This window comes from Eleutherodactylus coqui, chromosome 5 (assembly GCF_035609145.1).
Source record: "Eleutherodactylus coqui strain aEleCoq1 chromosome 5, aEleCoq1.hap1, whole genome shotgun sequence".
Classification (NCBI taxonomy): Eukaryota; Metazoa; Chordata; class Amphibia; order Anura; family Eleutherodactylidae; genus Eleutherodactylus; species Eleutherodactylus coqui.
In genome coordinates this window covers 2,045,331-2,072,006 of record NC_089841.1, presented here as the reverse complement: position 1 = coordinate 2,072,006, position 26,676 = coordinate 2,045,331, and the positions used below count along the sequence as shown (strand labels likewise).

At 51.8% G+C, this 26,676-nt stretch overlaps 1 protein-coding gene across 4 annotated transcripts in view; it reads right to left on the bottom strand.

The window, feature by feature from the left end:
• Positions 1-26,676, bottom strand: part of LOC136627259 (oocyte zinc finger protein XlCOF7.1-like) — an 80,366-nt gene that overhangs the window by 41,392 nt on the left and 12,298 nt on the right. For 3 of the 4 annotated variants that reach the window (XM_066602194.1, XM_066602197.1, XM_066602198.1), the window contains exons 2-4: positions 7,412-7,515; positions 3,687-3,866; positions 3,486-3,609 (exon numbers count right to left, since the gene is read on the bottom strand). In XM_066602194.1, coding sequence (XP_066458291.1) covers positions 3,486-3,609; positions 3,687-3,866; positions 7,412-7,507 — 400 coding nt within the window. In that variant the 5' untranslated portion in view covers positions 7,508-7,515. Of the gene's footprint in view, positions 1-3,485; positions 3,610-3,686; positions 3,867-7,411; positions 7,516-18,712; positions 18,849-26,676 lie in introns of those variants that run through there. The other variant, XM_066602195.1, reaches the window with a different exon arrangement.

The following is a 26,676-nucleotide window of genomic DNA, read 5'->3' as shown; positions in this document are numbered from 1 at the left end:
AGATTCTCCTCAGTATATACACACATAGAGGTGAGGTAGATTCTCCTCAGTATATACACATAGAAGGGAGGTAGATTCTCCTCAGTATATATATACATAGGGGTGAGGTAGATTCTCCTAAGTATATACACATAGAGGTGAGGTAGATTCTCCTTAGTATATACACATGGAGATGAGGTAGATTCTCCTCAGTATATACACATAGAGGTGAGGTAGATTCTCCTCAGTATATACACATAGGGGTGAGGTAGATTCTCCTCAGTATATACACATATAGGTGAGGTAGATTCTCCTCAGTATATACACATAGAGGTGAGGTAGATTCTCCTCAGTATATACACATAGAGGTGAGGTAGATTCTCCTCAGTATATACACATAGAGGTGAGGTAGATTCTCCTCAGTATATACACATAGAGGTGAGGTAGATTCTCCTCAGTATATACACATAGAGGTGAGGTAGATTCTCCTCAGTATATACACACATAGAGGTGAGGTAGATTCTCCTCAGTATATACACATGGAGGTGAGGTAGATTCTCCTCAGTATATACACATAGAGGTGAGGTAGATTCTCCTCAGTATATACACATAGAGGTGAGGTAGATTCTCCTCAGTATATACACATAGAGGTGAGGTAGATTCTCCTCAGTATATACACATAGAGGTGAGGTAGATTCTCCTCAGTATATACACATAGAGGTGAGGTAGATTCTCCTCAGTATATACACATAGAGGTGAGGTAGATTCTCCTCAGTATATACACACATAGAGGTGAGGTAGATTCTCCTCAGTATATACACATGGAGGTGAGGTAGATTCTCCTCAGTATATACACATGGAGGTGAGGTAGATTCTCCTCAGTATATACACAGAGGTGAGGTAGATTCTCCTCAGTATATACACATAGAGGTGAGGTAGATTCTCCTCAGTATATACACATAGAGGTGAGGTAGATTCTCCTCAGTATATACACATAGAGGTGAGGTAGATTCTCCTCAGTATATACACATAGAGGTGAGGTAGATTCTCCTCAGTATATACACATAGAGGTGAGGTAGATTCTCCTCAGTATATACACATAGAGGTGAGGTAGATTCTCCTCAGTATATACACACATAGAGGTGAGGTAGATTCTCCTCAGTATATACACATAGAGGGGAGGTAGATTCTCCTTAGTATATATACATAGGGGTGAGGTAGATTCTCCTAAGTATATACACATAGAGGTGAGGTAGATTCTCCTCAGTATATACACATAGAGGTGAGGTAGATTCTCCTCAGTATATACACATAGAGGCGAGGTAGATTCTCCTCAGTATATACACACATAGAGGTGAGGTAGATTCTCCTCAGTATATACACACATAGAGGTGAGGTAGATTCTCCTCAGTATATACACATAGAGGTGAGGTAGATTCTCCTCAGTATATACACACATAGAGGTGAGGTAGATTCTCCTCAGTATATACACATAGAGGGGAGGTAGATTCTCCTCAGTATATATATACATAGGGGTGAGGTAGATTCTCCTAAGTATATACACATAGAGGTGAGGTAGATTCTCCTTAGTATATACACATGGAGATGAGGTAGATTCTCCTCAGTATATACACATAGAGGTGAGGTAGATTCTCCTCAGTATATACACATAGGGGTGAGGTAGATTCTCCTCAGTATATACACATATAGGTGAGGTAGATTCTCCTCAGTATATACACATAGAGGTGAGGTAGATTCTCCTCAGTATATACACACATAGAGGTGAGGTAGATTCTCCTCAGTATATACACATGGAGGTGAGGTAGATTCTCCTCAGTATATACACATAGAGGTGAGGTACATTCTCCTCAGTATATACACATATAGGTGAGGTAGATTCTCCTCAGTATATACACATAGAGGTGAGGTAGATTCTCCTCAGTATATACACATAGAGGTGAGGTAGATTCTCCTCAGTATATACACATAGAGGGGAGGTAGATTCTCCTCAGTATATATATACATAGGGGTGAGGTAGATTCTCCTAAGTATATACACATAGAGGTGAGGTAGATTCTCCTTAGTATATACACATGGAGATGAGGTAGATTCTCCTCAGTATATACACATAGAGGTGAGGTAGATTCTCCTCAGTATATACACATAGGGGTGAGGTAGATTCTCCTCAGTATATACACATATAGGTGAGGTAGATTCTCCTCAGTATATACACATAGAGGTGAGGTAGATTCTCCTCAGTATATACACACATAGAGGTGAGGTAGATTCTCCTCAGTATATACACATGGAGGTGAGGTAGATTCTCCTCAGTATATACACATAGAGGTGAGGTACATTCTCCTCAGTATATACACATATAGGTGAGGTAGATTCTCCTCAGTATATACACATAGAGGTGAGGTAGATTCTCCTCAGTATATACACATAGAGGTGAGGTAGATTCTCCTCAGTATATACACATAGAGGGGAGGTAGATTCTCCTCAGTATATACACATAGAGGGCAGGTAGATTCTCCTCAGTATATACAAATAGAGGTGAGGTAGATTCTCCTCAGTATATACACAGAGGTGAAGTAGATTCTCCTCAGTATATACACATAGAGGTGGGGTAGATTCTCCTCAGTATATACACATAGAGGTGAGGTAGATTCTCCTCAGTATATACACACATAGAGGTGAGGTAGATTCTCCTCAGTATATACACATGGAGGTGAGGCACATTGTCTTGCTACTGTTTTATACAGTATCCGTCCACCATGCAGTCGCTGACTAGTGTCACTGTACCGCAGGGATGCTTACATATCAGCAGTTCGTGAATGTGTATTGCTGATTTTCTGTTTACACACTGACTTTAAAAGGGTTCTGTCAGAAAACAAAAACACAACATCCTCATCTGTGCTGTACGGGGCCGCAGGGCAGAGGCTGGCAAACGTCCAGCTTCCACCCCGTCTCCGACTATGCCGAGTGGCAAGTACTGCCACCCGGGTCAGTGGTCGGTGCGTCACAAGTCACACGTCACCCACTGATTGGCCTGGCCGCATCTATCCTCTGCCGTCCTCGGAGAGCCGACGTCGAGTGCGCATGTGTCCCCCTTTTCGGGGCGCATGTGCACTTGCCGTCAACTCTCCGAGGACGGCAGAGGTTAGATGCGGCCAGGGCGGCGGGAGCACGCATGCGCACGCAGGAGCCGCTAGAAGAGGACCCCTCACGCGGCACCTGAACAACGGAGGGAAGAACAACAGCGGGATTAGGAGAGTTAGTCTTTTTTTCCCCTCTTCTTTTCACAGGTTACACTCTACCGGGATGCGGGGGAGTATATATATATGTTTTTATTTTACTGACAGAGCCCCTTTTGTAGTGAGCGGCTCCACTAATCCAACTAGCACAGTTTTCTGCCCGGCTGCCTCCCCACCTCCTCCCTTGTAGCTCCAGTGGCACATGCCCCACTCCCCCCCTGCTACAATCCTACTAAATACCTCTATTACCTGGTGATGTGAGCGGCCGGTGGTCCTCCATCATGACGTCCTTGTACAGATCCCAGTGTCCTCCTATATACTCCCACTCCTCCATGGAGAAATAGACGGTGACATCCTGACACCTTATAGGAACCTGACAACACAATATACAGTCATCACCCAGACCCTCCTGGTACTGTATAATGTCCCCCACATTCCCCGCAGCGTCACCTCTCCGGTCAGCAGCTCCGTCATCTTCTGGGTGAGCTCTAGGATCTTCTGTACATTGATGTTCTCATGTATCGGTGGGTGAGGTGGGGGCCCCGGGATTGGCCTATTGGGTCTTCTCCATCCATCACACACAGGGGTCCGACAGCCATCACTAGAGGTCTTCTTCACTACTGTGTAATCCTGGATATGGGGAGACATTAATAAATATCATTACAGACATTACCAGAGTCCATCACCTCTCCAGTGACATCATCTGTTATCTCCATAGATAAGAAAGATGTAGTGTGACATCATCACACTCTCTCCACTCTCCGCGGCGGCATCATCATCACACTCTCTCCCCTCTCTGCGGCGGCATCGTCATCACACTCTCTCCCCTGTCCGGCGACATCGTCATCACACGCTCTCTCCTGTCCGGCGACATCGTCATCACACGCTCTCCCCTGTCCGGCGACATCGTCATCACACGCTCTCCCCTGTCCGGCGACATCGTCATCACACGCTCTCCCCTGTCCGGCGACATCGTCATCACACGCTCTCCCCTGTCCGGCGACATCGTCATCAGACGCTCTCCCCTCTCCGGCGACGTCATCAGACGCTCTCCCCTCTCCGGCGACGTCATCAGACGCTCTCCCCTCTCCGGCGACGTCATCAGACGCTCTCCCCTCTCCGGCGACGTCATCAGACGCTCTCCCCTCTCCGGCGACGTCATCAGACGCTCTCCCCTCTCCGGCGACGTCATCAGACGCTCTCCCCTCTCCGGCGACGTCATCAGACGCTCTCCCCTCTCCGGCGACGTCATCAGACGCTCTCCCCTCTCCGGCGACGTCATCAGACGCTCTCCCCTCTCCGGCGACGTCATCAGACGCTCTCCCCTCTCCGGCGACGTCATCAGACGCTCTCCCCTCTCCGGCGACGTCATCAGACGCTCTCCCCTCTCCGGCGACGTCATCAGACGCTCTCCCCTCTCCGGCGACGTCATCAGACGCTCTCCCCTCTCCGGCGACGTCATCAGACGCTCTCCCCTCTCCGGCGACGTCATCAGACGCTCTCCCCTCTCCGGCGACGTCATCAGACGCTCTCCCCTCTCCGGCGACGTCATCAGACGCTCTCCCCTCTCCGGCGACGTCATCAGACGCTCTCCCCTCTCCGGCGACGTCATCAGACGCTCTCCCCTCTCCGGCGACGTCATCAGACGCTCTCCCCTCTCCGGCGACGTCATCAGACGCTCTCCCCTCTCCGGCGACGTCATCAGACGCTCTCCCCTCTCCGGCGACGTCTTCAGACTCTCTCCCCTCTCCGGCGACGTCTTCAGACTCTCTCCCCTCTCCGGCGACGTCTTCAGACTCTCTCCCCTCTCCGGCGACGTCTTCAGACTCTCTCCCCTCTCCGGCGACGTCTTCAGACTCTCTCCCCTCTCCGGCGACGTCTTCAGACTCTCTCCCCTCTCCGGCGACGTCTTCAGACTCTCTCCCCTCTCCGGCGACGTCTTCAGACTCTCTCCCCTCTCCGGCGACGTCTTCAGACTCTCTCCCCTCTCCGGCGACGTCTTCAGACTCTCTCCCCTCTCCGGCGACGTCTTCAGACTCTCTCCCCTCTCCGGCGACGTCATCAGACTCTCTCCCCTCTCCGGCGACGTCATCAGACTCTCTCCCCTCTCCGGCGACGTCATCAGACTCTCTCCCCTCTCCGGCGACGTCATCAGACTCTCTCCCCTCTCCGGCGACGTCATCAGACTCTCTCCCCTCTCCGGCGACGTCATCAGACTCTCTCCCCTCTCCGGCGACGTCATCAGACTCTCTCCCCTCTCCGGCGACGTCATCAGACTCTCTCCCCTCTCCGGCGACGTCATCAGACTCTCTCCCCTCTCCGGCGACGTCATCAGACTCTCTCCCCTCTCCGGCGACGTCATCAGACTCTCTCCCCTCTCCGGCGACGTCATCAGACTCTCTCCCCTCTCCGGCGACGTCATCAGACTCTCTCCCCTCTCCGGCGACGTCATCAGACTCTCTCCCCTCTCCGGCGACGTCATCAGACTCTCTCCCCTCTCCGGCGACGTCATCAGACTCTCTCCCCTCTCCGGCGACGTCATCAGACTCTCTCCCCTCTCCGGCGACGTCATCAGACTCTCTCCCCTCTCCGGCGACGTCATCAGACTCTCTCCCCTCTCCGGCGACGTCATCAGACTCTCTCCCCTCTCCGGCGACGTCATCAGACTCTCTCCCCTCTCCGGCGACGTCATCAGACTCTCTCCCCTCTCCGGCGACGTCATCAGACTCTCTCCCCTCTCCGGCGACGTCATCAGACTCTCTCCCCTCTCCGGCGACGTCATCAGACTCTCTCCCCTCTCCGGCGACGTCATCAGACTCTCTCCCCTCTCCGGCGACGTCATCAGACTCTCTCCCCTCTCCGGCGACGTCATCAGACTCTCTCCCCTCTCCGGCGACGTCATCAGACTCTCTCCCCTCTGCGGCGACGTCATCAGACTCTCTCCCCTCTGCGGCGACGTCATCAGACTCTCTCCCCTCTGCGGCGACGTCATCAGACTCTCTCCCCTCTGCGGCGACGTCATCAGACTCTCTCCCCTCTGCGGCGACGTCATCAGACTCTCTCCCCTCTGCGGCGACGTCATCAGACTCTCTCCCCTCTGCGGCGACGTCATCAGACTCTCTCCCCTCTCCGGCGACGTCATCAGACTCTCTCCCCTCTCCGGCGACGTCATCAGACTCTCTCCCCTCTCCGGCGACGTCATCAGACTCTCTCCCCTCTCCGGCGACGTCATCAGACTCTCTCCCCTCTCCGGCGACGTCATCAGACTCTCTCCCCTCTCCGGCGACGTCATCAGACTCTCTCCCCTCTCCGGCGACGTCATCAGACTCTCTCCCCTCTCCGGCGACGTCATCAGACTCTCTCCCCTCTCCGGCGACGTCATCAGACTCTCTCCCCTCTCCGGCGACGTCATCAGACTCTCTCCCCTCTCCGGCGACGTCATCAGACTCTCTCCCCTCTCCGGCGACGTCATCAGACTCTCTCCCCTCTCCGGCGACGTCATCAGACTCTCTCCCCTCTCCGGCGACGTCATCAGACTCTCTCCCCTCTCCGGCGACGTCATCAGACTCTCTCCCCTCTCCGGCGACGTCATCAGACTCTCTCCCCTCTCCGGCGACGTCATCAGACTCTCTCCCCTCTCCGGCGACGTCACCAGACTCTCTCCCCTCTCCGGCGACGTCACCAGACTCTCTCCCCTCTCCGGCGACGTCACCAGACTCTCTCCCCTCTCCGGCGACGTCACCAGACTCTCTCCCCTCTCCGGCGACGTCACCAGACTCTCTCCCCTCTCCGGCGACGTCACCAGACTCTCTCCCCTCTCCGGCGACGTCACCAGACTCTCTCCCCTCTCCGGCGACGTCACCAGACTCTCTCCCCTCTCCGGCGACGTCACCAGACTCTCTCCCCTCTCCGGCGACGTCACCAGACTCTCTCCCCTCTCCGGCGACGTCACCAGACTCTCTCCCCTCTCCGGCGACGTCATCAGACTCTCTCCCCTCTCCGGCGACGTCATCAGACTCTCTCCCCTCTCCAGCGACGTCATCAGACTCTCTCCCCTCTCCAGTGACGTCATCAGACTCTCTCCCCTCTCCAGTGACGTCATCAGACTCTCTCCCCTCTCCAGTGACGTCATCAGACTCTCTCCCCTCTCCAGTGACATCATCAGACTCTCTCACCTCCCCAGTAAGCTGGAAGAGTATCTCTAGGGTGAGATTTAATACACTTTCTGCCATCTTGTTTCTGTCCTTCTCCATCTCTGATGAATCAATCATGTAGGGACCTGAAGGGAAAGAATGTGAAACAATGGAAAAACACAAAAACATCATAAACTAACTGGAAATAATAAGGAAACATTTATAAGCGTTTTTCTATCACTTAAAATTGCTTCACAACCGCTGTGTCCTCCCTGGTTGCTGCTAACATGTGACTGCTGCAGCCAATTACTGGATATAAAAAGGTCAGTGCTGTGGTCAGTGATTGGCTGCAGCTGTCACATGTTCTGCTCAGCAGCAACCTGGAAGAAACAGCGGTTGTGAAGCAAGTCATGGGAATACCCCTTTAAGGAGATATTAAAGGGAATGTGTTTTATGAAGCGCAAACTACAGGCAACACAAAATCGCGACACGGTTCTCCTCACCCGGACCAGTTGGACTGATAGCCGACCCAGGCAGAGAGAAGTTGGCAGCAACCACCATGCTGACTCTCCTCCAAGTTCAGAGCTGCTTTTCACAGTGTTATAGAGCCCAATCTAGAGGTCTGCAATGTCCGAGTGGGTTGGGATGTTTGTAGGACATCGGGCAGCAGAATCCTCCTCACAGCTTCTGACCTGAACTACTAAACTGCTGGAACCGACAGACGCAGATCGAAATGACTAGAACGGCGCAGGACAGACCCCACTGACAGACGCAGCACGCGCCAAACTGGAACGGCACCAGACAGACCCCACTGACGGTTAGGAGGTCCGGACGGCATTATATATACTGCAGCATACTCAGGACATTTATAAGGAGTTTTCCCAGAGGATTTCTCCATTTGAGAAGACGCCATGTTGTGTGTTCAGGAAACCCTTAGAGGGGATACACATAGATTACACCATAAACAATCCCCGCAGATCTGCCGGCAACACAAAAGAGAGGCGGAGTGTAAATATACCGCAGCATTCCCCCCGGAGAAGGACATTACTGACGACGATGGGCGCACCATTAGTGCCCGCTTCACCATAGTGGCGATATATGCCCGAAGTATAGACAACACAGATGTGTTAAGAGGGTCCCGGCCATAATTAACCAATATAAGGGAGGCTCTATAGTTTGGGTGGGTGACTTTAACAAAGCACTCTGGGCTTGTATGGACACACCCACACTCATGACCTGTTTGACATTTACAACCCCTGATGAGATGTAGAGCAGAATAGATTCCATGCTGGCAAATACAGGTCTTATTAGTGGGGTCATTTCTACTACTATAGGCACCACGACGCGGTCGGACCACCCAGAACTATGCTGATGAATAGGGGTCTTATTACTGGGGTCATTTCTACTACTATAGGCACCACAACATGGTCGGACCACCCAGAACTATGCTGATGAATAGGGGTCTTATTACTGGGGTCATTTCTACTACTATAGGCACCACAACATGGTCGGACCACCCAGAACTATGCTGGTGAATAGGGGTCTTATTAGTAGGGTCATTTCTACTACTACAGGCACCACAACATGGTCGGACCACCCAGAACTATGCTGATGAATAGGGGTCTTATTAGTGGGGTCATTTCTACTACTATAGGCACCACAACATGGTCGGACCACCCAGAACTATGCTGGTCAATAGGGGTCTTATTAGTGGGGTCATTTCTACTACTACAGGCACCACAACATGGTCGGACCACCCAGAACTATGCTGATGAATAGGGGTCTTATTAGTGGGGTCATTTCTACTACTATAGGCACCACAACATGGTCAGACCACCCAGAGCTATGCTGATGAATAGGGGTCCTATTAATGGGGTCATTTCTACTACTATAGGCACCACAACATGGTCGGACCACCCAGAACTATGCTGCTGAATAGGGGTCTTATTAGTGGGGTCATTTCTACTACTATAGGCACCACAACATGGTCGGACCACCCAGAACTATGCTGGTGAATAGGAGTCTTATTAGTAGGGTCATTTCTACTACTACAGGCACCACAACATGGTCGGACCACCCACAACTATGCTGGTGAATAGGGGTCTTATTAGTAGGGTCATTTCTACTACTACAGGCACCACAACATGGTCGGACCACCCAGAACTATGCTGATCAATAGGGGTCTTATTAGTGGGGTCATTTCTACTACTGTATAGGCATCACGACGCAGTCGGACCACCCAGAACTATGCTGGTGAATAGGGGTCTTATTAGTAGGGTCATTTCTACTACTACAGGCACCACAACATGGTCGGACCACCCAGAACTATGCTGGTCAATAGGGGTCTTATTTTGGGGGTCATTTCTACTACTATAGGCATCACGACGCGGTCGGACCACCCAGAACTATGCTGGTGAATAGGGGTCTTATTAGTGGGGTAATTTCTACTACTATAAGGATCACGACACGGTCGGACTACCCAGAACTATGCTGGTGAATAGGGGTCTTATTAGTGGGGTCATTTCTACTACTATGGATATCACGATGCTGTCGGACCGCCCAGAACTGCTGATTCAGTAACAACTCCACCACCCAACTAGTAAAGTCTGAAGAACTATATCCTAAAACCCCCGAAGTATGCCCCTCATTCACTAACAATGTCACCAGACTATTCTGAGCTTCATGACAATGGGGAGGAGTCTGACTCTACTCTATGGTGCACCCATAAGGCAGTTGTGGAAGGCCATCTCATAAAACAGGCCTCATATGATAACACAGAACCACCTTACTATTGTCACTACCATCCAGACTTTAAACCAGACTTGATAAGTCTTCTTATTCTCCAGAAAGAACTGAAGAAATGTCCGCTGTCCACCAGCCGCTCCAAGAATGGCTCACGAACACAACCTGGTCTTGGGAAAATGGGAAAGGACCTACTATTGGCAGGGCAACAACCCAAGTGCCCTATTACAAGACAAGTTACGGCCCGTACAACCAGATCTCACACTCCATTTATTAAGGACCCCGAAGACAACAAGGAATTGTGGATACACTGGCGGACTATTATAAATCATTGTATAACCGAGCCAATGACGATTCCACTACACAGAACCATGTAACCCCTTTTATGTGCAGCTTCCTTCACCGAGCCCAGAGGAATTGGACGCCATCACAACCATTTAGTATGACTGAAGTACTCAACTGCATTAATTCCCTAAAGATAAACAAATCCCGGGAGAAGATGGTCTTATAGGGGACTATTAGAAAGCCCACAAAATCACCCGAGCTTCATACTTCACCAAGGGGTTCAACGAAACGATGACAAAAGGTTATGTCCCCCCGGAGATGCTGAGGGCACTTATCCCATGGCCTAAGTCTGGCAGAAGTCCTGACTATCCAGCTGATGGAAGACCTATATCCCGGTTATATACAGATCTAAACATATATGGGGACATACACTACCGTTCAAAAGTTTGGGATCACATTGAAATGTCCTTATTTTTGAAGGAAAAGCACTGTACTTTTCAATGAAGATAACTTTAAACTAGTCCTAACTTTAAACAAATGCACTCTATACATTGCTAATGTGGTAAATGACTATTCTAGCTGCAAATGCCTGGTTTTTTGTGCAATATCTACAAAGGTGTATAGAGGCCCATTTCCAGCAACTATCACTCCAGTGTTCTAATGGTACAATGTGTTTGCTCATTGGCTCAGAAGGCTAATTGATGATTAGAAAACCCTTGTGCAATCATGTTCACACATCTGAAAACAGTCTAGCTCGTTACAGAAGCTACAAAACTGACCTTCCTGTGAGCAGATTGAGTTTCTGGAGCATCACATTTGTGGGGTCAATTAAACGCTCAAAATGGCCAGAAAAAGAGAACTTTCATCTGAAACTCGACAGTCTATTCTTGTTCTTAGAAATGAAGGCTATTCCATGCGAGAAATTGCTAAGAAATTGAAGATTTCCTACAACGGTGTGTACTACTCCCTTCAGAGGACAGCACAAACAGGCTCTAACCAGAGTAGAAAAAGAAGTGGGAGGCCGCGTTGCACAACTAAGCAAGAAGATAAGCACATTAGAGTCTCTAGTTTGAGAAACAGACGCCTCACAGGTACCCAACTGGCATCTTCATTAAATAGTACCCGCAAAACACCAGTGTCAACATCTACAGTGAAGAGGCGGCTGCGGGATTTTGGGCTTCAGGGCAGAGTGGCAAAGAAAAAGCCATATCTGAGACTGGCCAATAAAAGAAAAAGATTAAGATGGGCAAAAGAACACAGACATTGGACAGAGGAAGACTGGAAAAAAGTGTTGTGGACGGATGAATCCAAGTTTGAGGTGTTTGGATCACAAAGAAGAACGTTTGTGAGACGCAGAACAAATGAAAAGATGCTGGAAGAATGCCTGACGCCATCTGTTAAGCATGGTGGAGGTAATGTGATGGTCTGGGGTTGCTTTGGTGCTGGTAAGGTGGGAGATTTGTACAGGGTAAAAGGGATTCTGAATAAGGAAGGCTATCACTCCATTTGGCAACGCCATGCCATACCCAGTGGACAGCGCTTGATTGGAACCAATTTCATCCTACAACAGGACAATGACCTTAAACACACCTCCAAATTGTGCAAGAACTATTTACAGCAGAAGCAGGCAGCTGGTATTCTATCGGTAATGGAGTGGCCAGCGCAGTCACCAGATCTGAACCCCATTGAGCTGTTGTGGGAGCAGCTTGACCGTATGGTACGCCAGAAGTGCCCATCCAACCAATCCAACTTGTGGGAGATGCTTCTAGAAGCGTGGGGTGCAATTTCACAAGCTTACCTCAACAAATTAACAGCTAGAATGTCAAAGGTGTGCAATGCTGGAATTGCTGCAAAAGGAGGATTCTTTGACGAAAGCAAAGTTTGATGTAAAAACAATGTTATTTCAAATACAAATCATTATTTCTAACCTTGTCAATGTCTTGGCTCTATTGTCTATTCATTTCACAACGCATGGTGGTGAATAAGTGGGACTTTTCATGGAAAACACAAAATTGTTTGGGTGACCCCAAACTTTTGAACGGTAGTGTATTAGCCAACAGACTATCTGTGGTTGGGGGCCGGTGACTCACATCCATAATGGCCCTATATATACTGCCCCGCAGCACAGATCTATGCCGCCGGCGCCATCGCCAGCCCCTTCACTAGATCCCATGGGACACGGCAGGGCAGCTCCTTGCCCCCAACGGCGTTCGCACACATGATAAGATCATCGTACATAACAAGGGGCTACTATACGGAATACTGAACACCAGACTGGGCTCTGACGGACGAGGTTATTCCTCACCTACAATCCCCTCCCAGCGGTCTCACACATGATGAGACCATCGTACATAACAGGGGCTACTATACAGAATACTGAACACCAGACTGGACTCTGCCGGACGAGGTTATTCCTCACTTACAATCCCCTCCCGGCGGTCTCACACATGATGAGACCATCGTACATAACAGGGGCTACTATACAGAATACTGAACACCAGACTGGGCTCTGCGGACGAGGTTATTCCTCACTTACAATCCCCTCCCGGCGGTCTCACACATGATGAGACCATCGTACATAACAGGGGCTACTATACGGAATACTGAACACCAGACCGGGCTCTGCGGACGAGGTTATCCCTCACTTACAATCCCCTCCCGGCGGTCTCACACATGATGAGACCATCGCACATAACAGGGGCTACTATACGGAATACTGAACACCAGACTGGACTCTGCGGACGAGGTTATTCCTCACTTACAATCCCCTCCCGGCGGTCTCACACATGATGAGACCATCGTACATAACAGGGGCTACTATACAGAATACTGAACACCAGACTGGACTCTGCGGACGAGGTTATTCCTCACTTACAATCCCCTCCCGGCGGTCTCACACATGATGAGACCATCGTACATAACAGGGGCTACTATACGGAATACTGAACACCAGACTGGGCTCTGCGGACGAGGTTATTCCTCACTTACAATCCCCTCCCGGCGGTCTCACACATGATGAGACCATCATACATAACGGGGCTACTATACGGAATACTGAACACCAGACTGGGCTCTGCGGATGAGGTTATTCATCACTTACAATCCCCTGAGTCCTCCCGGCGGTCTCACACATGATGAGACCATCGTACATAACAGGGGCTACTGTACGGAATACTGAACACCAGACTGGGCTCTGCCGGACGAGGTTATTCCTCACTTACAATCCCCTCCCGACGGTCTCACACATGATGAGACCATAGTACATAACAGGGGCCACTATACGGAATACTGAACACCAGACTGGACTCTGCGGACGAGGTTATTCCTCACTTACAATCCCCTGAGTCCTCCCGGCGGTCTCACACATGATGAGACCATCGTACATAACAGGGGCTACTATACGGAATACTGAACACCAGACTGGACTCTGCCGGACGAGGTTATTCCTCACTTACAATCCCCTCCCGGCGGTCTCACACATGATGAGACCATCGTACATAACAGGGGCTACTATACGGAATACTGAACACCAGACTGGGCTCTGATGGACGAGGTTATTCCTCACTTACAATCCCCTCCCGGCGGTCTCACACATGATGAGACCATCGTACATAACAGGGGCTACTATACGGAATACTGAACACCAGACTGGACTCTGATGGACGAGGTTATTCCTCACTTACAATCCCCTCCCGGCGGTCTCACACATGATGAGACCATCGTACATAACGGGGGCTACTATACAGAATACTGAACACCAGACTGGGCTCTGCGGACGAGGTTATTCCTCACTTACAATCCCCTCCCGGCGGTCTCACACATGATGAGACCATCATACATAACAGGGGCTACTATACAGAATACTGAACACCAGACTGGGCTCTGCGGACGAGGTTATTCCTCACTTACAATCCCCTGAGTCCTCCCGGCGGTCTCACACATGATGAGACCATCGTACATAACAGGGGCTACTATACGGAATACTGAACACCAGACTGGACTCTGCGGACGAGGTTATTCCTCACTTACAATCCCCTCGCAGCGGTCTCACACATGATGAGACCATCATACATAACAGGGGCTACTATACGGAATACTGAACACCAGACTGGACTCTGCGGACGAGGTTATTCCTCACTTACAATCCCCTCCCAGCGGTCTCACACATGATGAGACCATCGTACATAACAGGGGCTACTATACGGAATACTGAACACCAGACTGGGCTCTGCCGGACGAGGTTATTCCTCACTTACAATCCCCTGAGTCCTCCCGGCGGTCTCACACATGATGAGACCATCGTACATAACAGGGGCTACTATACGGAATACTGAACACCAGACTGGACTCTGCGGACGAGGTTATTCCTCACTTACAATCCCCTCCCGGCGGTCTCACACATGATGAGACCATCATACATAACAGGGGCTACTATACAGAATACTGAACACCAGACTGGACTCTGCGGACGAGGTTATTCCTCACTTACAATCCCCTCCCGGCGGTCTCACACATGATGAGACCATCGTACATAACAGGGGCTACTATACGGAATACTGAACACCAGACTGGACTCTGCGGACGAGGTTATTCCTCACTTACAATCCCCTGAGTCCTCCCGGCGGTCTCACACATGATGGGACCATCGTACATAACAGGGGCTACAATACAGAATACTGAACACCAGACTGGGCTCTGCGGACGAGGTTATTCCTCACTTACAATCCCCTCCCGGCGGTCTCACACATGATGGGACCATCGTACATAACAGGGGCTACAATACAGAATACTGAACACCAGACTGGGCTCTGCGGACGAGGTTATTCCTCACTTACAATCCCCTGAGTCCTCCCGGCGGTCTCACACATGATGAGACCATCGTACATAACAGGGGCTACTATACGGAATACTGAACACCAGACTGGACTCTGCGGACGAGGTTATTCCTCACTTACAATCCCCTGAGTCCTCCCGGCGGTCTCACACATGATGAGACCATCGTACATAACGGAGGCTATTATACAGAATACTGAAGCCCAGACTGGACTCTGCCGGACGAGGTTATTCCTCACTTACAATCCCCTGAGTCCCCCCGGCGGTCTCACACATGATGAGACCATCGTACATAACAGAGGCTACTATACAGAATACTGAACACCAGACTGGGCTCTGCCGGACGAGGTTATTCCTCACTTACAATCCCCTCCCGGCGGTCTCACACATGATGAGACCATCGTACATAACAGGGGCTACTATACGGAATACTGAACACCAGACTGGACTCTGCCGGACGAGGTTATTCCTCACTTACAATCCCCTCCCGGCGGTCTCACACATGATGAGACCATCGTACATAGCAGGGCCTACTATAGAGAATACTGAACACATGACTGGGCTCTGCCGGACGAGGTTATTCCTCACTTACAATCCCCTGAGTCCTCCCGGCGGTCTCACACATGATGAGACCATCGTACATAACAGGGGCTACTATACAGAATACTGAACACCAGACTGGACTCTGCGGACGAGGTTATTCCTCACTTACAATCCCCTCCCGGCGGTCTCACACATGATGAGACCATCGTACATAACAGGGGCTACTATACAGAATACTGAACACCAGACTGGACTCTGCCGGACGAGGTTATTCCTCACTTACAATCCCCTCCCGACGGTCTCACACATGATGAGACCATAGTACATAACAGGGGCCACTATACGGAATACTAAACACCAGACTGGACTCTGCGGACGAGGTTATTCCTCACTTACAATCCCCTGAGTCCTCCCGGCGGTCTCACACATGATGAGACCATCGTACATAACAGGGGCTACTATACGGAATACTGAACACCAGACTGGACTCTGATGGACGAGGTTATTCCTCACTTACAATCCCCTCCCGGCGGTCTCACACATGATGAGACCATCGTACATAACGGGGGCTACTATACAGAATACTGAACACCAGACTGGGCTCTGCGGACGAGGTTATTCCTCACTTACAATCCGCTCCCGGCGGTCTCACACATGATGAGACCATCATACATAACAGGGGCTACTATACAGAATACTGAACACCAGACTGGACTCTGCGGGCGAGGTTATTCCTCACTTACAATCCCCTCCCGGCGGTCTCACACATGATGAGACCATCATACATAACAGGGGCTACTATACGGAATACTGAACACCAGACTGGACTCTGCGGGCGAGGTTATTCCTCACTTACAATCCCCTCCCGGCGGTCTCACACATGATGAGACCATCGTACATAACAGGGGCTACTATACAGAATACTGAACACCAGACTGGACTCTGCGGGCGAGGTTATTCCTCACTTACAATCCCCTCCCGGCGGTCTCACACATGATGAGACCATCGTACATAACAGGGGCTACTATACAGAATACTGAACACCAGACTGGGCTCTGCGGACGAGGTTATTCCTCACTTACAATCCCCTCCCGGCGGTCTCACACATGATGAGACCATCATACATAACAGGGGCTACTATACAGAATACTGAACACCAGACTGGGCTCTGCGGACGAGGTTATTCCTCACTTACAATCCCCTCCCGGCGGTCTCACACATGATGAGACCATCATACATAACAGGGGCTACTATACGGAATACTGAACACCAGACTGGACTCTGCGGGCGAGGTTATTCCTCACTTACAATCCCCTCCCGGCGGTCTCACACATGATGAGACCATCGTACATAACAGGGGCTACTATACGGAATACTGAACACCAGACTGGACTCTGCCGGACGAGGTTATTCCTCACTTACAATCCCCTGAGTCCTCCCGGCGGTCTCACACATGATGAGACCATCGTACATAACAGGGGCTACTATACAGAATACTGAACACCAGACTGGACTCTGCCGGACGAGGTTATTCCTCACTTACAATCCCCTGAGTCCCCCCGGCGGTCTCATACATGGTGAGACCATCGTACATAACAGGGGCTACTATACGGAATACTGAACACCAGACTGGGCTCTGCGGACGAGGTTATTCCTCACTTACAATCCCCTCCCGGCGGTCTCACACATGAGACCATCGTACATAACAGGGGCTACTATACAGAATACTGAACACCAGACTGGACTCTGCGGACGAGGTTATTCCTCACTTACAATCCCCTCCCGGCGGTCTCACACATGATGAGACCATCGTACATAACAGGGGCTACTATACAGAATACTGAACACCAGACTGGGCTCTGCGGACGAGGTTATTCCTCACTTACAATCCCCTCCCGGCGGTCTCACACATGATGAGACCATCGTACATAACAGGGGCTACTATACGGAATACTGAACACCAGACTGGGCTCTGCGGACGAGGTTATTCCTCACTTACAATCCCCTGAGTCCTCCCGGCGGTCTCACACATGATGAGACCATCGTACATAACAGGGGCTACTATACGGAATACTGAACACCAGACTGGACTCTGCCGGACGAGGTTATTCCTCACTTACAATCCCCTCCCGGCGGTCTCACACATGATGAGACCATCGTACATAACAGGGGCTACTATACAGAATACTGAACACCAGACTGGGCTCTGCGGACGAGGTTATTCCTCACTTACAATCCCCTCCCGGCGGTCTCATACATGATGAGACCATCGTACATAACAGGGGCTACTATACGGAATACTGAACACCAGACTGGACTCTGCCGGACGAGGTTATTCCTCACTTACAATCCCCTCCCGGCGGTCTCACACATTATGGGACCATCGTACATAACAGGGGCTACTATACGGAATACTGAACACCAGACTGGGCTCTGCGGACGAGGTTATCCCTCACTTACAATCCCCTCCCGGGGGTCTCACACATGATGAGACCATCGTACATAACAGGGGCTACTATACGGAATACTGAACACCAGACTGGACTCTGCCGGACGAGGTTATTCCTCACTTACAATCCCCTCCCGGCGGTCTCACACATTATGGGACCATCGTACATAACAGGGGCTACTATACGGAATACTGAACACCAGACTGGGCTCTGCGGACGAGGTTATTCCTCACTTACAATCCCCTCCCGGCGGTCTCACACATGATGAGACCATCGTACATAACAGGGGCTACTATACGGAATACTGAACACCAGACTGGGCTCTGTGGACGAGGTTATTCCTCACTTACAATCCCCTCCCGGCGGTCTCACACATCACCAGAGAGGTCAGGTGAGCCACTACAGGGTTAATACCCCCAAAGCCCAGCAGCTTACTCCGTCCCATTACAGGGGGCTGAGGGGCGGGGCCCTCGCTGGGCACAATACTGACCTCTGCTGGCCACCAATCAGCTTTACATCCTTCATCTCCACACCAATAATGTCCCCAATGCAGCGGTGTCATGGGGGGCCGGACTGCCAGCACTGACATGTTACTACAGCCAGAGACTCTGTACTGCTGCCGGAACCTTCCGGGAACTGGGACTAAGTCATCCTAAACAAATAACCAATTTACTGGCATCTTTCACCCATCCTTGCTGAGATGCTTTCCTTATCTAAGGAGAGCAATAAATGTCACTCCCCCCCCCCCCCCTTTTGGTCATTAGGTTTGCAATGCTAAAGTCAGCTGGCTAGTCAATTGGAACCTGATTAGCCACTCCCAGCTGTTTCCTAGTCGTACCTTAAACTTTCAATATAATATCAGTGTAAGCTTACATGCCACGCGAATATGAGCTGTATTAAAGTATGAGCTGGAGAAAGTATGATACAGTTCCATCATGGCAGTTAAACAAGGTAGGAGACAGGTAGGCCACAAACTCTGCCCTAATGCTTTACACTTAAAAGCTATCGCTAATGCTGTCACCTCTGTTATCATTCTTGCTCTCAGTCTCAGAACTTCTTCCAAGTGCCAACCTCTGGGGCACTCTATTCACATTAGCCCCTCTCTCCTGTCCTCACCCATACGCAGCTCGCATGCACTCTATACACATTAGCCCCTCTCTCCTGTCCTCGCCTATGCACAGCTCGCATGCACTCTTTACCTTCTTGCTTAGCCTCAAACCCCCTAATGCCACTAACAACCATAACAGTCGTCCTCATAAATCTCCTAACCATCTGCTCACGCTTGCTATTTTGCTGCTACTAGCTGCTGGGGATATCTCTCCCAATCCTGGCCCACCCTCCACTGCTCCCAGCTATTACCCCCTACCGGGCTCACTAATAAAATCCCCAAGCCCAACTGCTAGCCCATGCATAGCCTCCCCTGACTCCTTTAAATGTGCCCTCTGGAATTGCCAGTCAGCATGTAATAAACTCCCCACCATCCACGACTATTTAACTGCCCAATCTTTTAATCTGCTCGCTCTCACAGAAACGTGGATCCAGCAGTCTGACACGGCCTCCCCTGCTGCACTGTCCTACAATGGCCTGCAGTTCTCCCATACCCCGAGACAAGATGACAGGCGTGGCGGAGGAGTAGGTGCTCTTCTCTCCCCGAAATACCTACCAGGTCATCCCCCCTGTACCCTCACTCACTTTTCCATCATTTGAGGTACATATGCTACAGCTTTTCCATCCGCTGTCCATGTGAGTAGCAGTCATCTATCGCCCCCCAGGTGCTGCTCGCCTGTTTTTGGACCACTTTGCCGCCTGGCTCCCCCACTTCCTATCCTGTGAAATTCCAACCCTCATCTTAGGTGATTTTAACATCCCCACTAATGACCCCAACTCCCCATCTGCCTCTAAGCTTCTTTCTCTCACCTCCTCCCTCGGTCTCTCCCACTCACAGGGATGGCAATACTCTGGATCTGGTCTTCCTCCGTCTCTGCTCTGCTTCCAACCTCACTAACTCCCCTCTCCCGCTCTCGGACCATAACATCCTCTCTTTCTCTGTCATGCTCCCTAACATCTCTCCACACCCACCTACCTACCGTACCTATAGGAACTTTGAGGCCATACACACCCAAGATTTTGCTGAGTCCCTACAGTCCTCTCTGTCCCCTATCTCTCTCCTCTCCTGCCCCAACCTGGCTGCCGATCACTACAACACCGCTCTCAAACATGCATTGGATGAAGCGGCGCCCCCCAGGACCCGAGCCATCCGATGTAGACCACGGCAACCCTGGCTCACACCTCAAACGCGCTTCATCCGGCGGTGCTCTAGAAGTGCTGAACGGCTGTGGAGGAAATCGCAAACGTCCGCAGACTTCCTCCACTACAAATTCATGCTCAGAACCTACAACCTCGCCCTCCACCGCGCCAAACAAGTCTACTTTACCTCTCTCGTCTCCTCACTATCGCACAACCCTAAACAGCTCTTTGATACTTTTCACTCCCTTCTCAGCCCTAAACCGCAGCCCCCAGTGACGGATCTCAGTGCTGTAGAGCTGGCTGCTTACTTCAAAAAGAAAATAGACGACATCCGTCAGGAAATAACTTCCCAACCCCAGACTAGCCCTGACCCTAGTCTTGTCAGCACTGCATCTAGCTCCTGCTCACTGTCTGTACTCAGACCAGCAACAGAGGAAGAAGTCTCCAGACTGCTCTTCTCTGCTCGCCCCACCACCTGCGCTAGCGACCCTCTCCCCTCACACCTCCTCCGTTCCTTCTCCCCAGTGGTCATCTCCCATCTCACCACTATATTCAACCTCTCTCTGACCTCTGGCATCTTTCCCTCTTCTTTCAAACACGCCGTCATATCCCCACTGCTAAAGAAGCCGACCTGTGACGCGACTGAAGCTGCCAACTACCGACCCATCTCAAACCTCCCCTTCATCTCCAAACTACTAGAACGGCTGGTTTACTCCCGCCTTGTAAGCTACCTATCAGAGCACTCTCTCCTCGACCCCCTACAGTCTGGCTTTCGACCCCAACACTCGACAGAAACTGCCTTTACAAGGGTATCCAATGACCTACTGACAGCCAAATCGAGGGGTGATTACTCCCTACTGATCCTCCTCGACCTCTCCGCAGCATTGACACTGTTGACCATAAACTCCTCCTCAGTATGCTTCGCTCCATCAGCCTAAAGGACACCGCTCTCTCCTGGTTCTCTTCCTACCTATCTGACCGCTACTTCAGTGTCTCCTTTGCTGGCTCTACCTCCCCTCCTCTTCCCCTTGCTGTTGGGGTCCCCCAGGGCTCTGTCCTCGGCCTCCTCCTCTTCCCCTTGCTGTTGGGGTCCCCCAGGGCTCTGTCCTCGGCCTCCTCCTCTTCCCCTTGCTGTTGGGGTCCCCCAGGGCTCGGTCCTCGGCCCCCTTCTTTTCTCTATCTACACAGCCCCTATTGGACAAACCATCAGGAGATTTGGCCTCCAATACCCCCTCTATGCTGATGACCCCCAGCTATACCCCTTTTCCCGTGACATCTCTGCATCGGTCCTCCAAAACATCACCGACTGTCTGTCCGCTGTCTCTAACACCATGTCCTCTCTACCTAAAAGTAAACCTCTCTAAAACTGACTTACTGGTATTTCCACCCTCCACTAACCGACCTCCTCCTGACATCTCCATCTCAGTGTGTGGCACCATAACTCCCAGACAACACGCCCGCTGCCTTGGGGTCATATTCGACTCCAATCTCTCCTTTACCCCCTACATCCAATCTCTGGCCCGAACATGTCAGCTGCACCTCAAGAACATCGCAAGAATCCGCTCTTTTCTCACTGTAGACACGCTAAAAACGCTCACTGTCGCCCTCATCCACTCACGGCTCGATTATTACACCCCGCTGCTGATCGGCCTCCCCTGCACCAGACTCTACCCCTCCAATCCATCCTGAATGCGGCAGCCAGGCTCATCTTCCTGTCCAGCCGCTCCTCGGACGCCTCTGTCCTGTGCCGGTCACTGCACTGGCTGCCCGTTACATACAGAATTCAATTTAAACTCGTTACCTTCATCCACAAAGCCCTCCACAGCACAGCGCCCCCTATATTGTATCCCTCATCCACAGCGCAGCGCCCCCCTACATTGTATCCCTCATCCACAGCGCGGCGCCCCCCTATATTGTATCCCTCATCCACAGTGCAGCACCCCCCTATAATGTATCCCTCATCCACAGCGCAGCGCCCCCTATATTGTATCCCTCATCCACAGTGCAGCGCCCCCTATATTGTATCCCTCATCCACAGTGCAGCGCCCCCTATATTGTATCCCTCATCCACAGCACAGCGCCCCCCTATATTGTATCCCTCATCCACAGCGCAGCGCCCCCTATATTGTATCCCTCATCCACAGCGCAGCGCCCCCTATATTGTATCCCTCATCCACAGCGCCCCCCTATATTGTATCCCTCATCCACAGTGCAGCGCCCCCCTATATTGTATCCCTCATCCACAGCGCAGCGCCCTCCTATATTGTATCCCTCATCCACAGCACAGCGCCCCCCTATATTGTATCCCTCATCCACAGCGCAGCGCCCCCTATATTGTATCCCTCATCCACAGCGCCCCCCCACCTACATTGTATCTCTCATCCACAGCACAGCGCCCCCCTATATTGTATCCCTCATCCACAGTGCAGCGCCCCCCTATATTGTATCCATCATCCACAGCGCAGCGCCCCCTATATTGTATCCCTCATCCACAGCGCCCCCCCACCTACATTGTATCTCTCATCCACAGCACAGCGCCCCCCTATATTGTATCCCTCATCCACAGTGCAGCGCCCCCCTATATTGTATCCCTCATCCACAGTGCAGCGCTCCCCTATATTGTATCCCTCATCCACAGTGCAGCGCCCCCTATATTGTATCCCTCATCCACAGCACAGCGCCCCCCTATATTGTATCCCTCATCCACAGCACAGCGCCCCCGATATTGTATCCCACATCCACAGCGCAGCGCCCCCTATATTGTATCCCTCATTCACAGCACAGCGCCGCCCTACATTGTATCCCTCATCCACAGTGCAGCGCCCCCTATATTGTATCCCTCATCCACAGCGCCCCCCCACCTACATTGTATCTCTCATCCACAGCACAGCGCCCCCCTATATTGTATCCCTCATCCACAGTGCAGCGCCCCCCTATATTGTATCCCTCATCCACAGTGCAGCGCTCCCCTATATTGTATCCCTCATCCACAGTGCAGCGCCCCCTATATTGTATCCCTCATCCACAGCACAGCGCCCCCTATATTGTATCCCTCATCCACAGTGCAGCGCCCCCCTATATTGTATCCCTCATCCACAGCGCAGAACCCCCCTATATTGTATCCCTCATCCACAGCACAGCGCCCCCCTACATTGTATCCTTCATCCACAGTGCAGCGCCCCCCTATATTGTATCCCTCATCCACAGCGCAGCACCCCCCTATATTGTATCCCTCATCCACAGCACAGCGCCCCCCTACATTGTATCCTTCATCCACAGTGCAGCGCCCCCCTATATTCTATCCCTCATCCACAGCACAGCGCCCCCCTATATTGTATCCCTCATCCACAGCACAGCGCCCCCTATATTGTATCCCTCATTCACAGCACAGCGCCGCCCTACATTGTATCCCTCATCCACAGTGCAGCGCCCCCTATATTGTATCCCTCATCCACAGCGCCCCCCCACCTACATTGTATCTCTCATCCACAGCACAGCGCCCCCCTATATTGTATCCCTCATCCACAGCACCGCCCTACATTGTATCCCTCATCCACAGCACAGCGCCCCCCTATATTGTATCCCTCATCCACAGTGCAGCTCTCCCCTACATTGTATCCCTCATCCACAGCTCAGCGCCACCCTACATTGTATCCCTCATCCACAGCACAGCGCCCCCCTACATTGCCTCCCTCATCCACAGCACAGCGCCCCCCTATATTGTATCCCTCATCCCCAGCACCGCCCTACATTGTATCCCTCATCCACAGCACCGCACTTCATTGTATCCCTCATCCACAGTGCAGCGCCCCCTATATTGTATCCCTCATTCACAGCACAGCGCCGCCCTACATTGTATCCCTCATTCACAGCACAGCGCCACCCTACATTGTATTCATCATCCACAGGACCGCGCCCCCCTACATTGTATCCCTCATCCACAGCGCAGCGCCCCCTATATTGTATCCCTCATCCACAGCGCAGCGCCCCCTATATTGTATCCCTCATCCACAGCGCAGCGCCCCCCTATATTGTATCCCTCATCCGCAGTGCAGCGCCCCCTATATTGTATCCCTCATTCACAGCACAGAGCCCCCTATATTGTATCCCTCATCCACAGTGCAGCGCCCCCCTATATTGTATCCCTCATCCACAGCGCCCCCCTATATTGTATCCCTCATCCACAGCGCCCCCCTATATTGTATCCCTCATCCACAGTGCAGCGCTCCCCTATATTGTATCCCTCATCCACAGCACAGCGCCCCCCTATATTGTATCCCTCATCCACAGCACAGCGCCCCCTATATTGTATCCCTCATCCACAGCGCAGCGCCCCCCTATATTGTATCCCTCATCCACAGTGCAGCGCCCCCTATATTGTATCCCTCATCCACAGCGCAGCGCCCCCTATATTGTATCCCTCATCCACAGCGCAGCGCCCCCCTATATTGTATCCCTCATCCACAGTGCAGCGCCCCCCTATATTGTATCCCTCATCCACAGCGCAGCGCCCCCTATATTGTATCCCTCATCCACAGTGCAGTACCACCCTATATTGTATCCCTCATCCACAGCGCGGCGCCCCCCTATATTGTATCCCTCATCCACAGTGCAGCACCCCCCTATAATGTATCCCTCATCCACAGCGCAGCGCCCCCTATATTGTATCCCTCATCCACAGCGCAGCGCCCCCTATATTGTATCCCTCATCCACAGCGCAGCGCCCCCCTATATTGTATCCCTCATCCACAGTGCAGCACCCCCCTATAATGTATCCCTCATCCACAGCGCAGCGCCCCCTATATTGTATCCCTCATCCACAGCGCGGCACCCCCCTATAATGTATCCCTCATCCACAGCGCAGCGCCCCCTATATTGTATCCCTCATCCACAGCGCAGCGCCCCCCTATATTGTATCCCTCATCCACAGTGCAGCACCCCCCTATAATGTATCCCTCATCCACAGCGCAGCGCCCCCTATATTGTATCCCTCATCCACAGTGCAGCGCCCCCTATATTGTATCCCTCATCCACAGTGCAGCGCCCCCCTATAATGTATCCCTCATCCACAGCGCAGCGCCCCCCTATATTGTATCCCTCATCCACAGCGCAGCGCCCCCTACGTTGTATCCCTCATCCACAGCGCAGCGCCCCCTATATTGTATCCCTCATCCACAGCGCAGCGCCCCCTACGTTGTATCCCTCATCCACAGCGCAGCGCCCCCTACGTTGTATCCCTCATCCACAGCGCAGCGCCCCCCTATATTGTATCCCTCATCCACAGCGCAGCGCCCCCCTATATTGTATCCCTCATCCACAGCGCCCCCCTATATTGTATCCCTCATCCACAGCGCCCCCCTATAATGTATCCCTCATCCACAGCGCAGCGCCCCCCTATAATGTATCCCTCATCCACAGCGCAGCGCCCCCCTATATTGTATCCCTCATCCACAGCGCAGCACCCCCTACGTTGTATCCCTCATCCTCAGCACAGCGCCCCCTATATTGTATCCCTCATCCACAGCACAGCGCCCCCCTATATTGTATCCCTCATCCACAGCGCAGCGCCCCCCTATATTGTATCCCTCATCCACAGCGCAGCGCCCCCCTATATTGTATCCCTCATCCACAGCGCCCCCCTATATTGTATCCCTCATCCACAGCGCAGCGCCCCCTATATTGTATCCCTCATCCACAGCGCAGCGCCCCCCTATATTGTATCCCTCATCCACAGCGCAGCGCCCCCCTATATTGTATCCCTCATCCACAGCACAGCGCCCCCTATATTGTATCCCTCATCCACAGCGCCCCCCTATATTGTATCCCTCATACACAGCACAGCGCCCCTCTATATTGTATCCCTCATCCACAGCACAGCGCCCCCCTATATTGTATCCCTCATACACAGCACAGCGCCCCCCTATATTGTATCCCTCATCCACAGCACAGCGCCCCCTATATTGTATCCCTCATCCACAGTGCAGCGCCCCCCTATATTGTATCCCTCATCCACAGCCCAGCGCCCCCTATATTATATCCCTCATCCACAGTGCAGCACCCCCCTATATTGTATCCCTCATCCACAGCGCAGCGCCCCCCTATATTGTATCCCTCATCCACAGCGCAGCGCCCCCCTATATTGTATCCCTCATCCACAGCCCAGCGCCCCCTATATTATATCCCTCATCCACAGTGCAGCACCCCCCT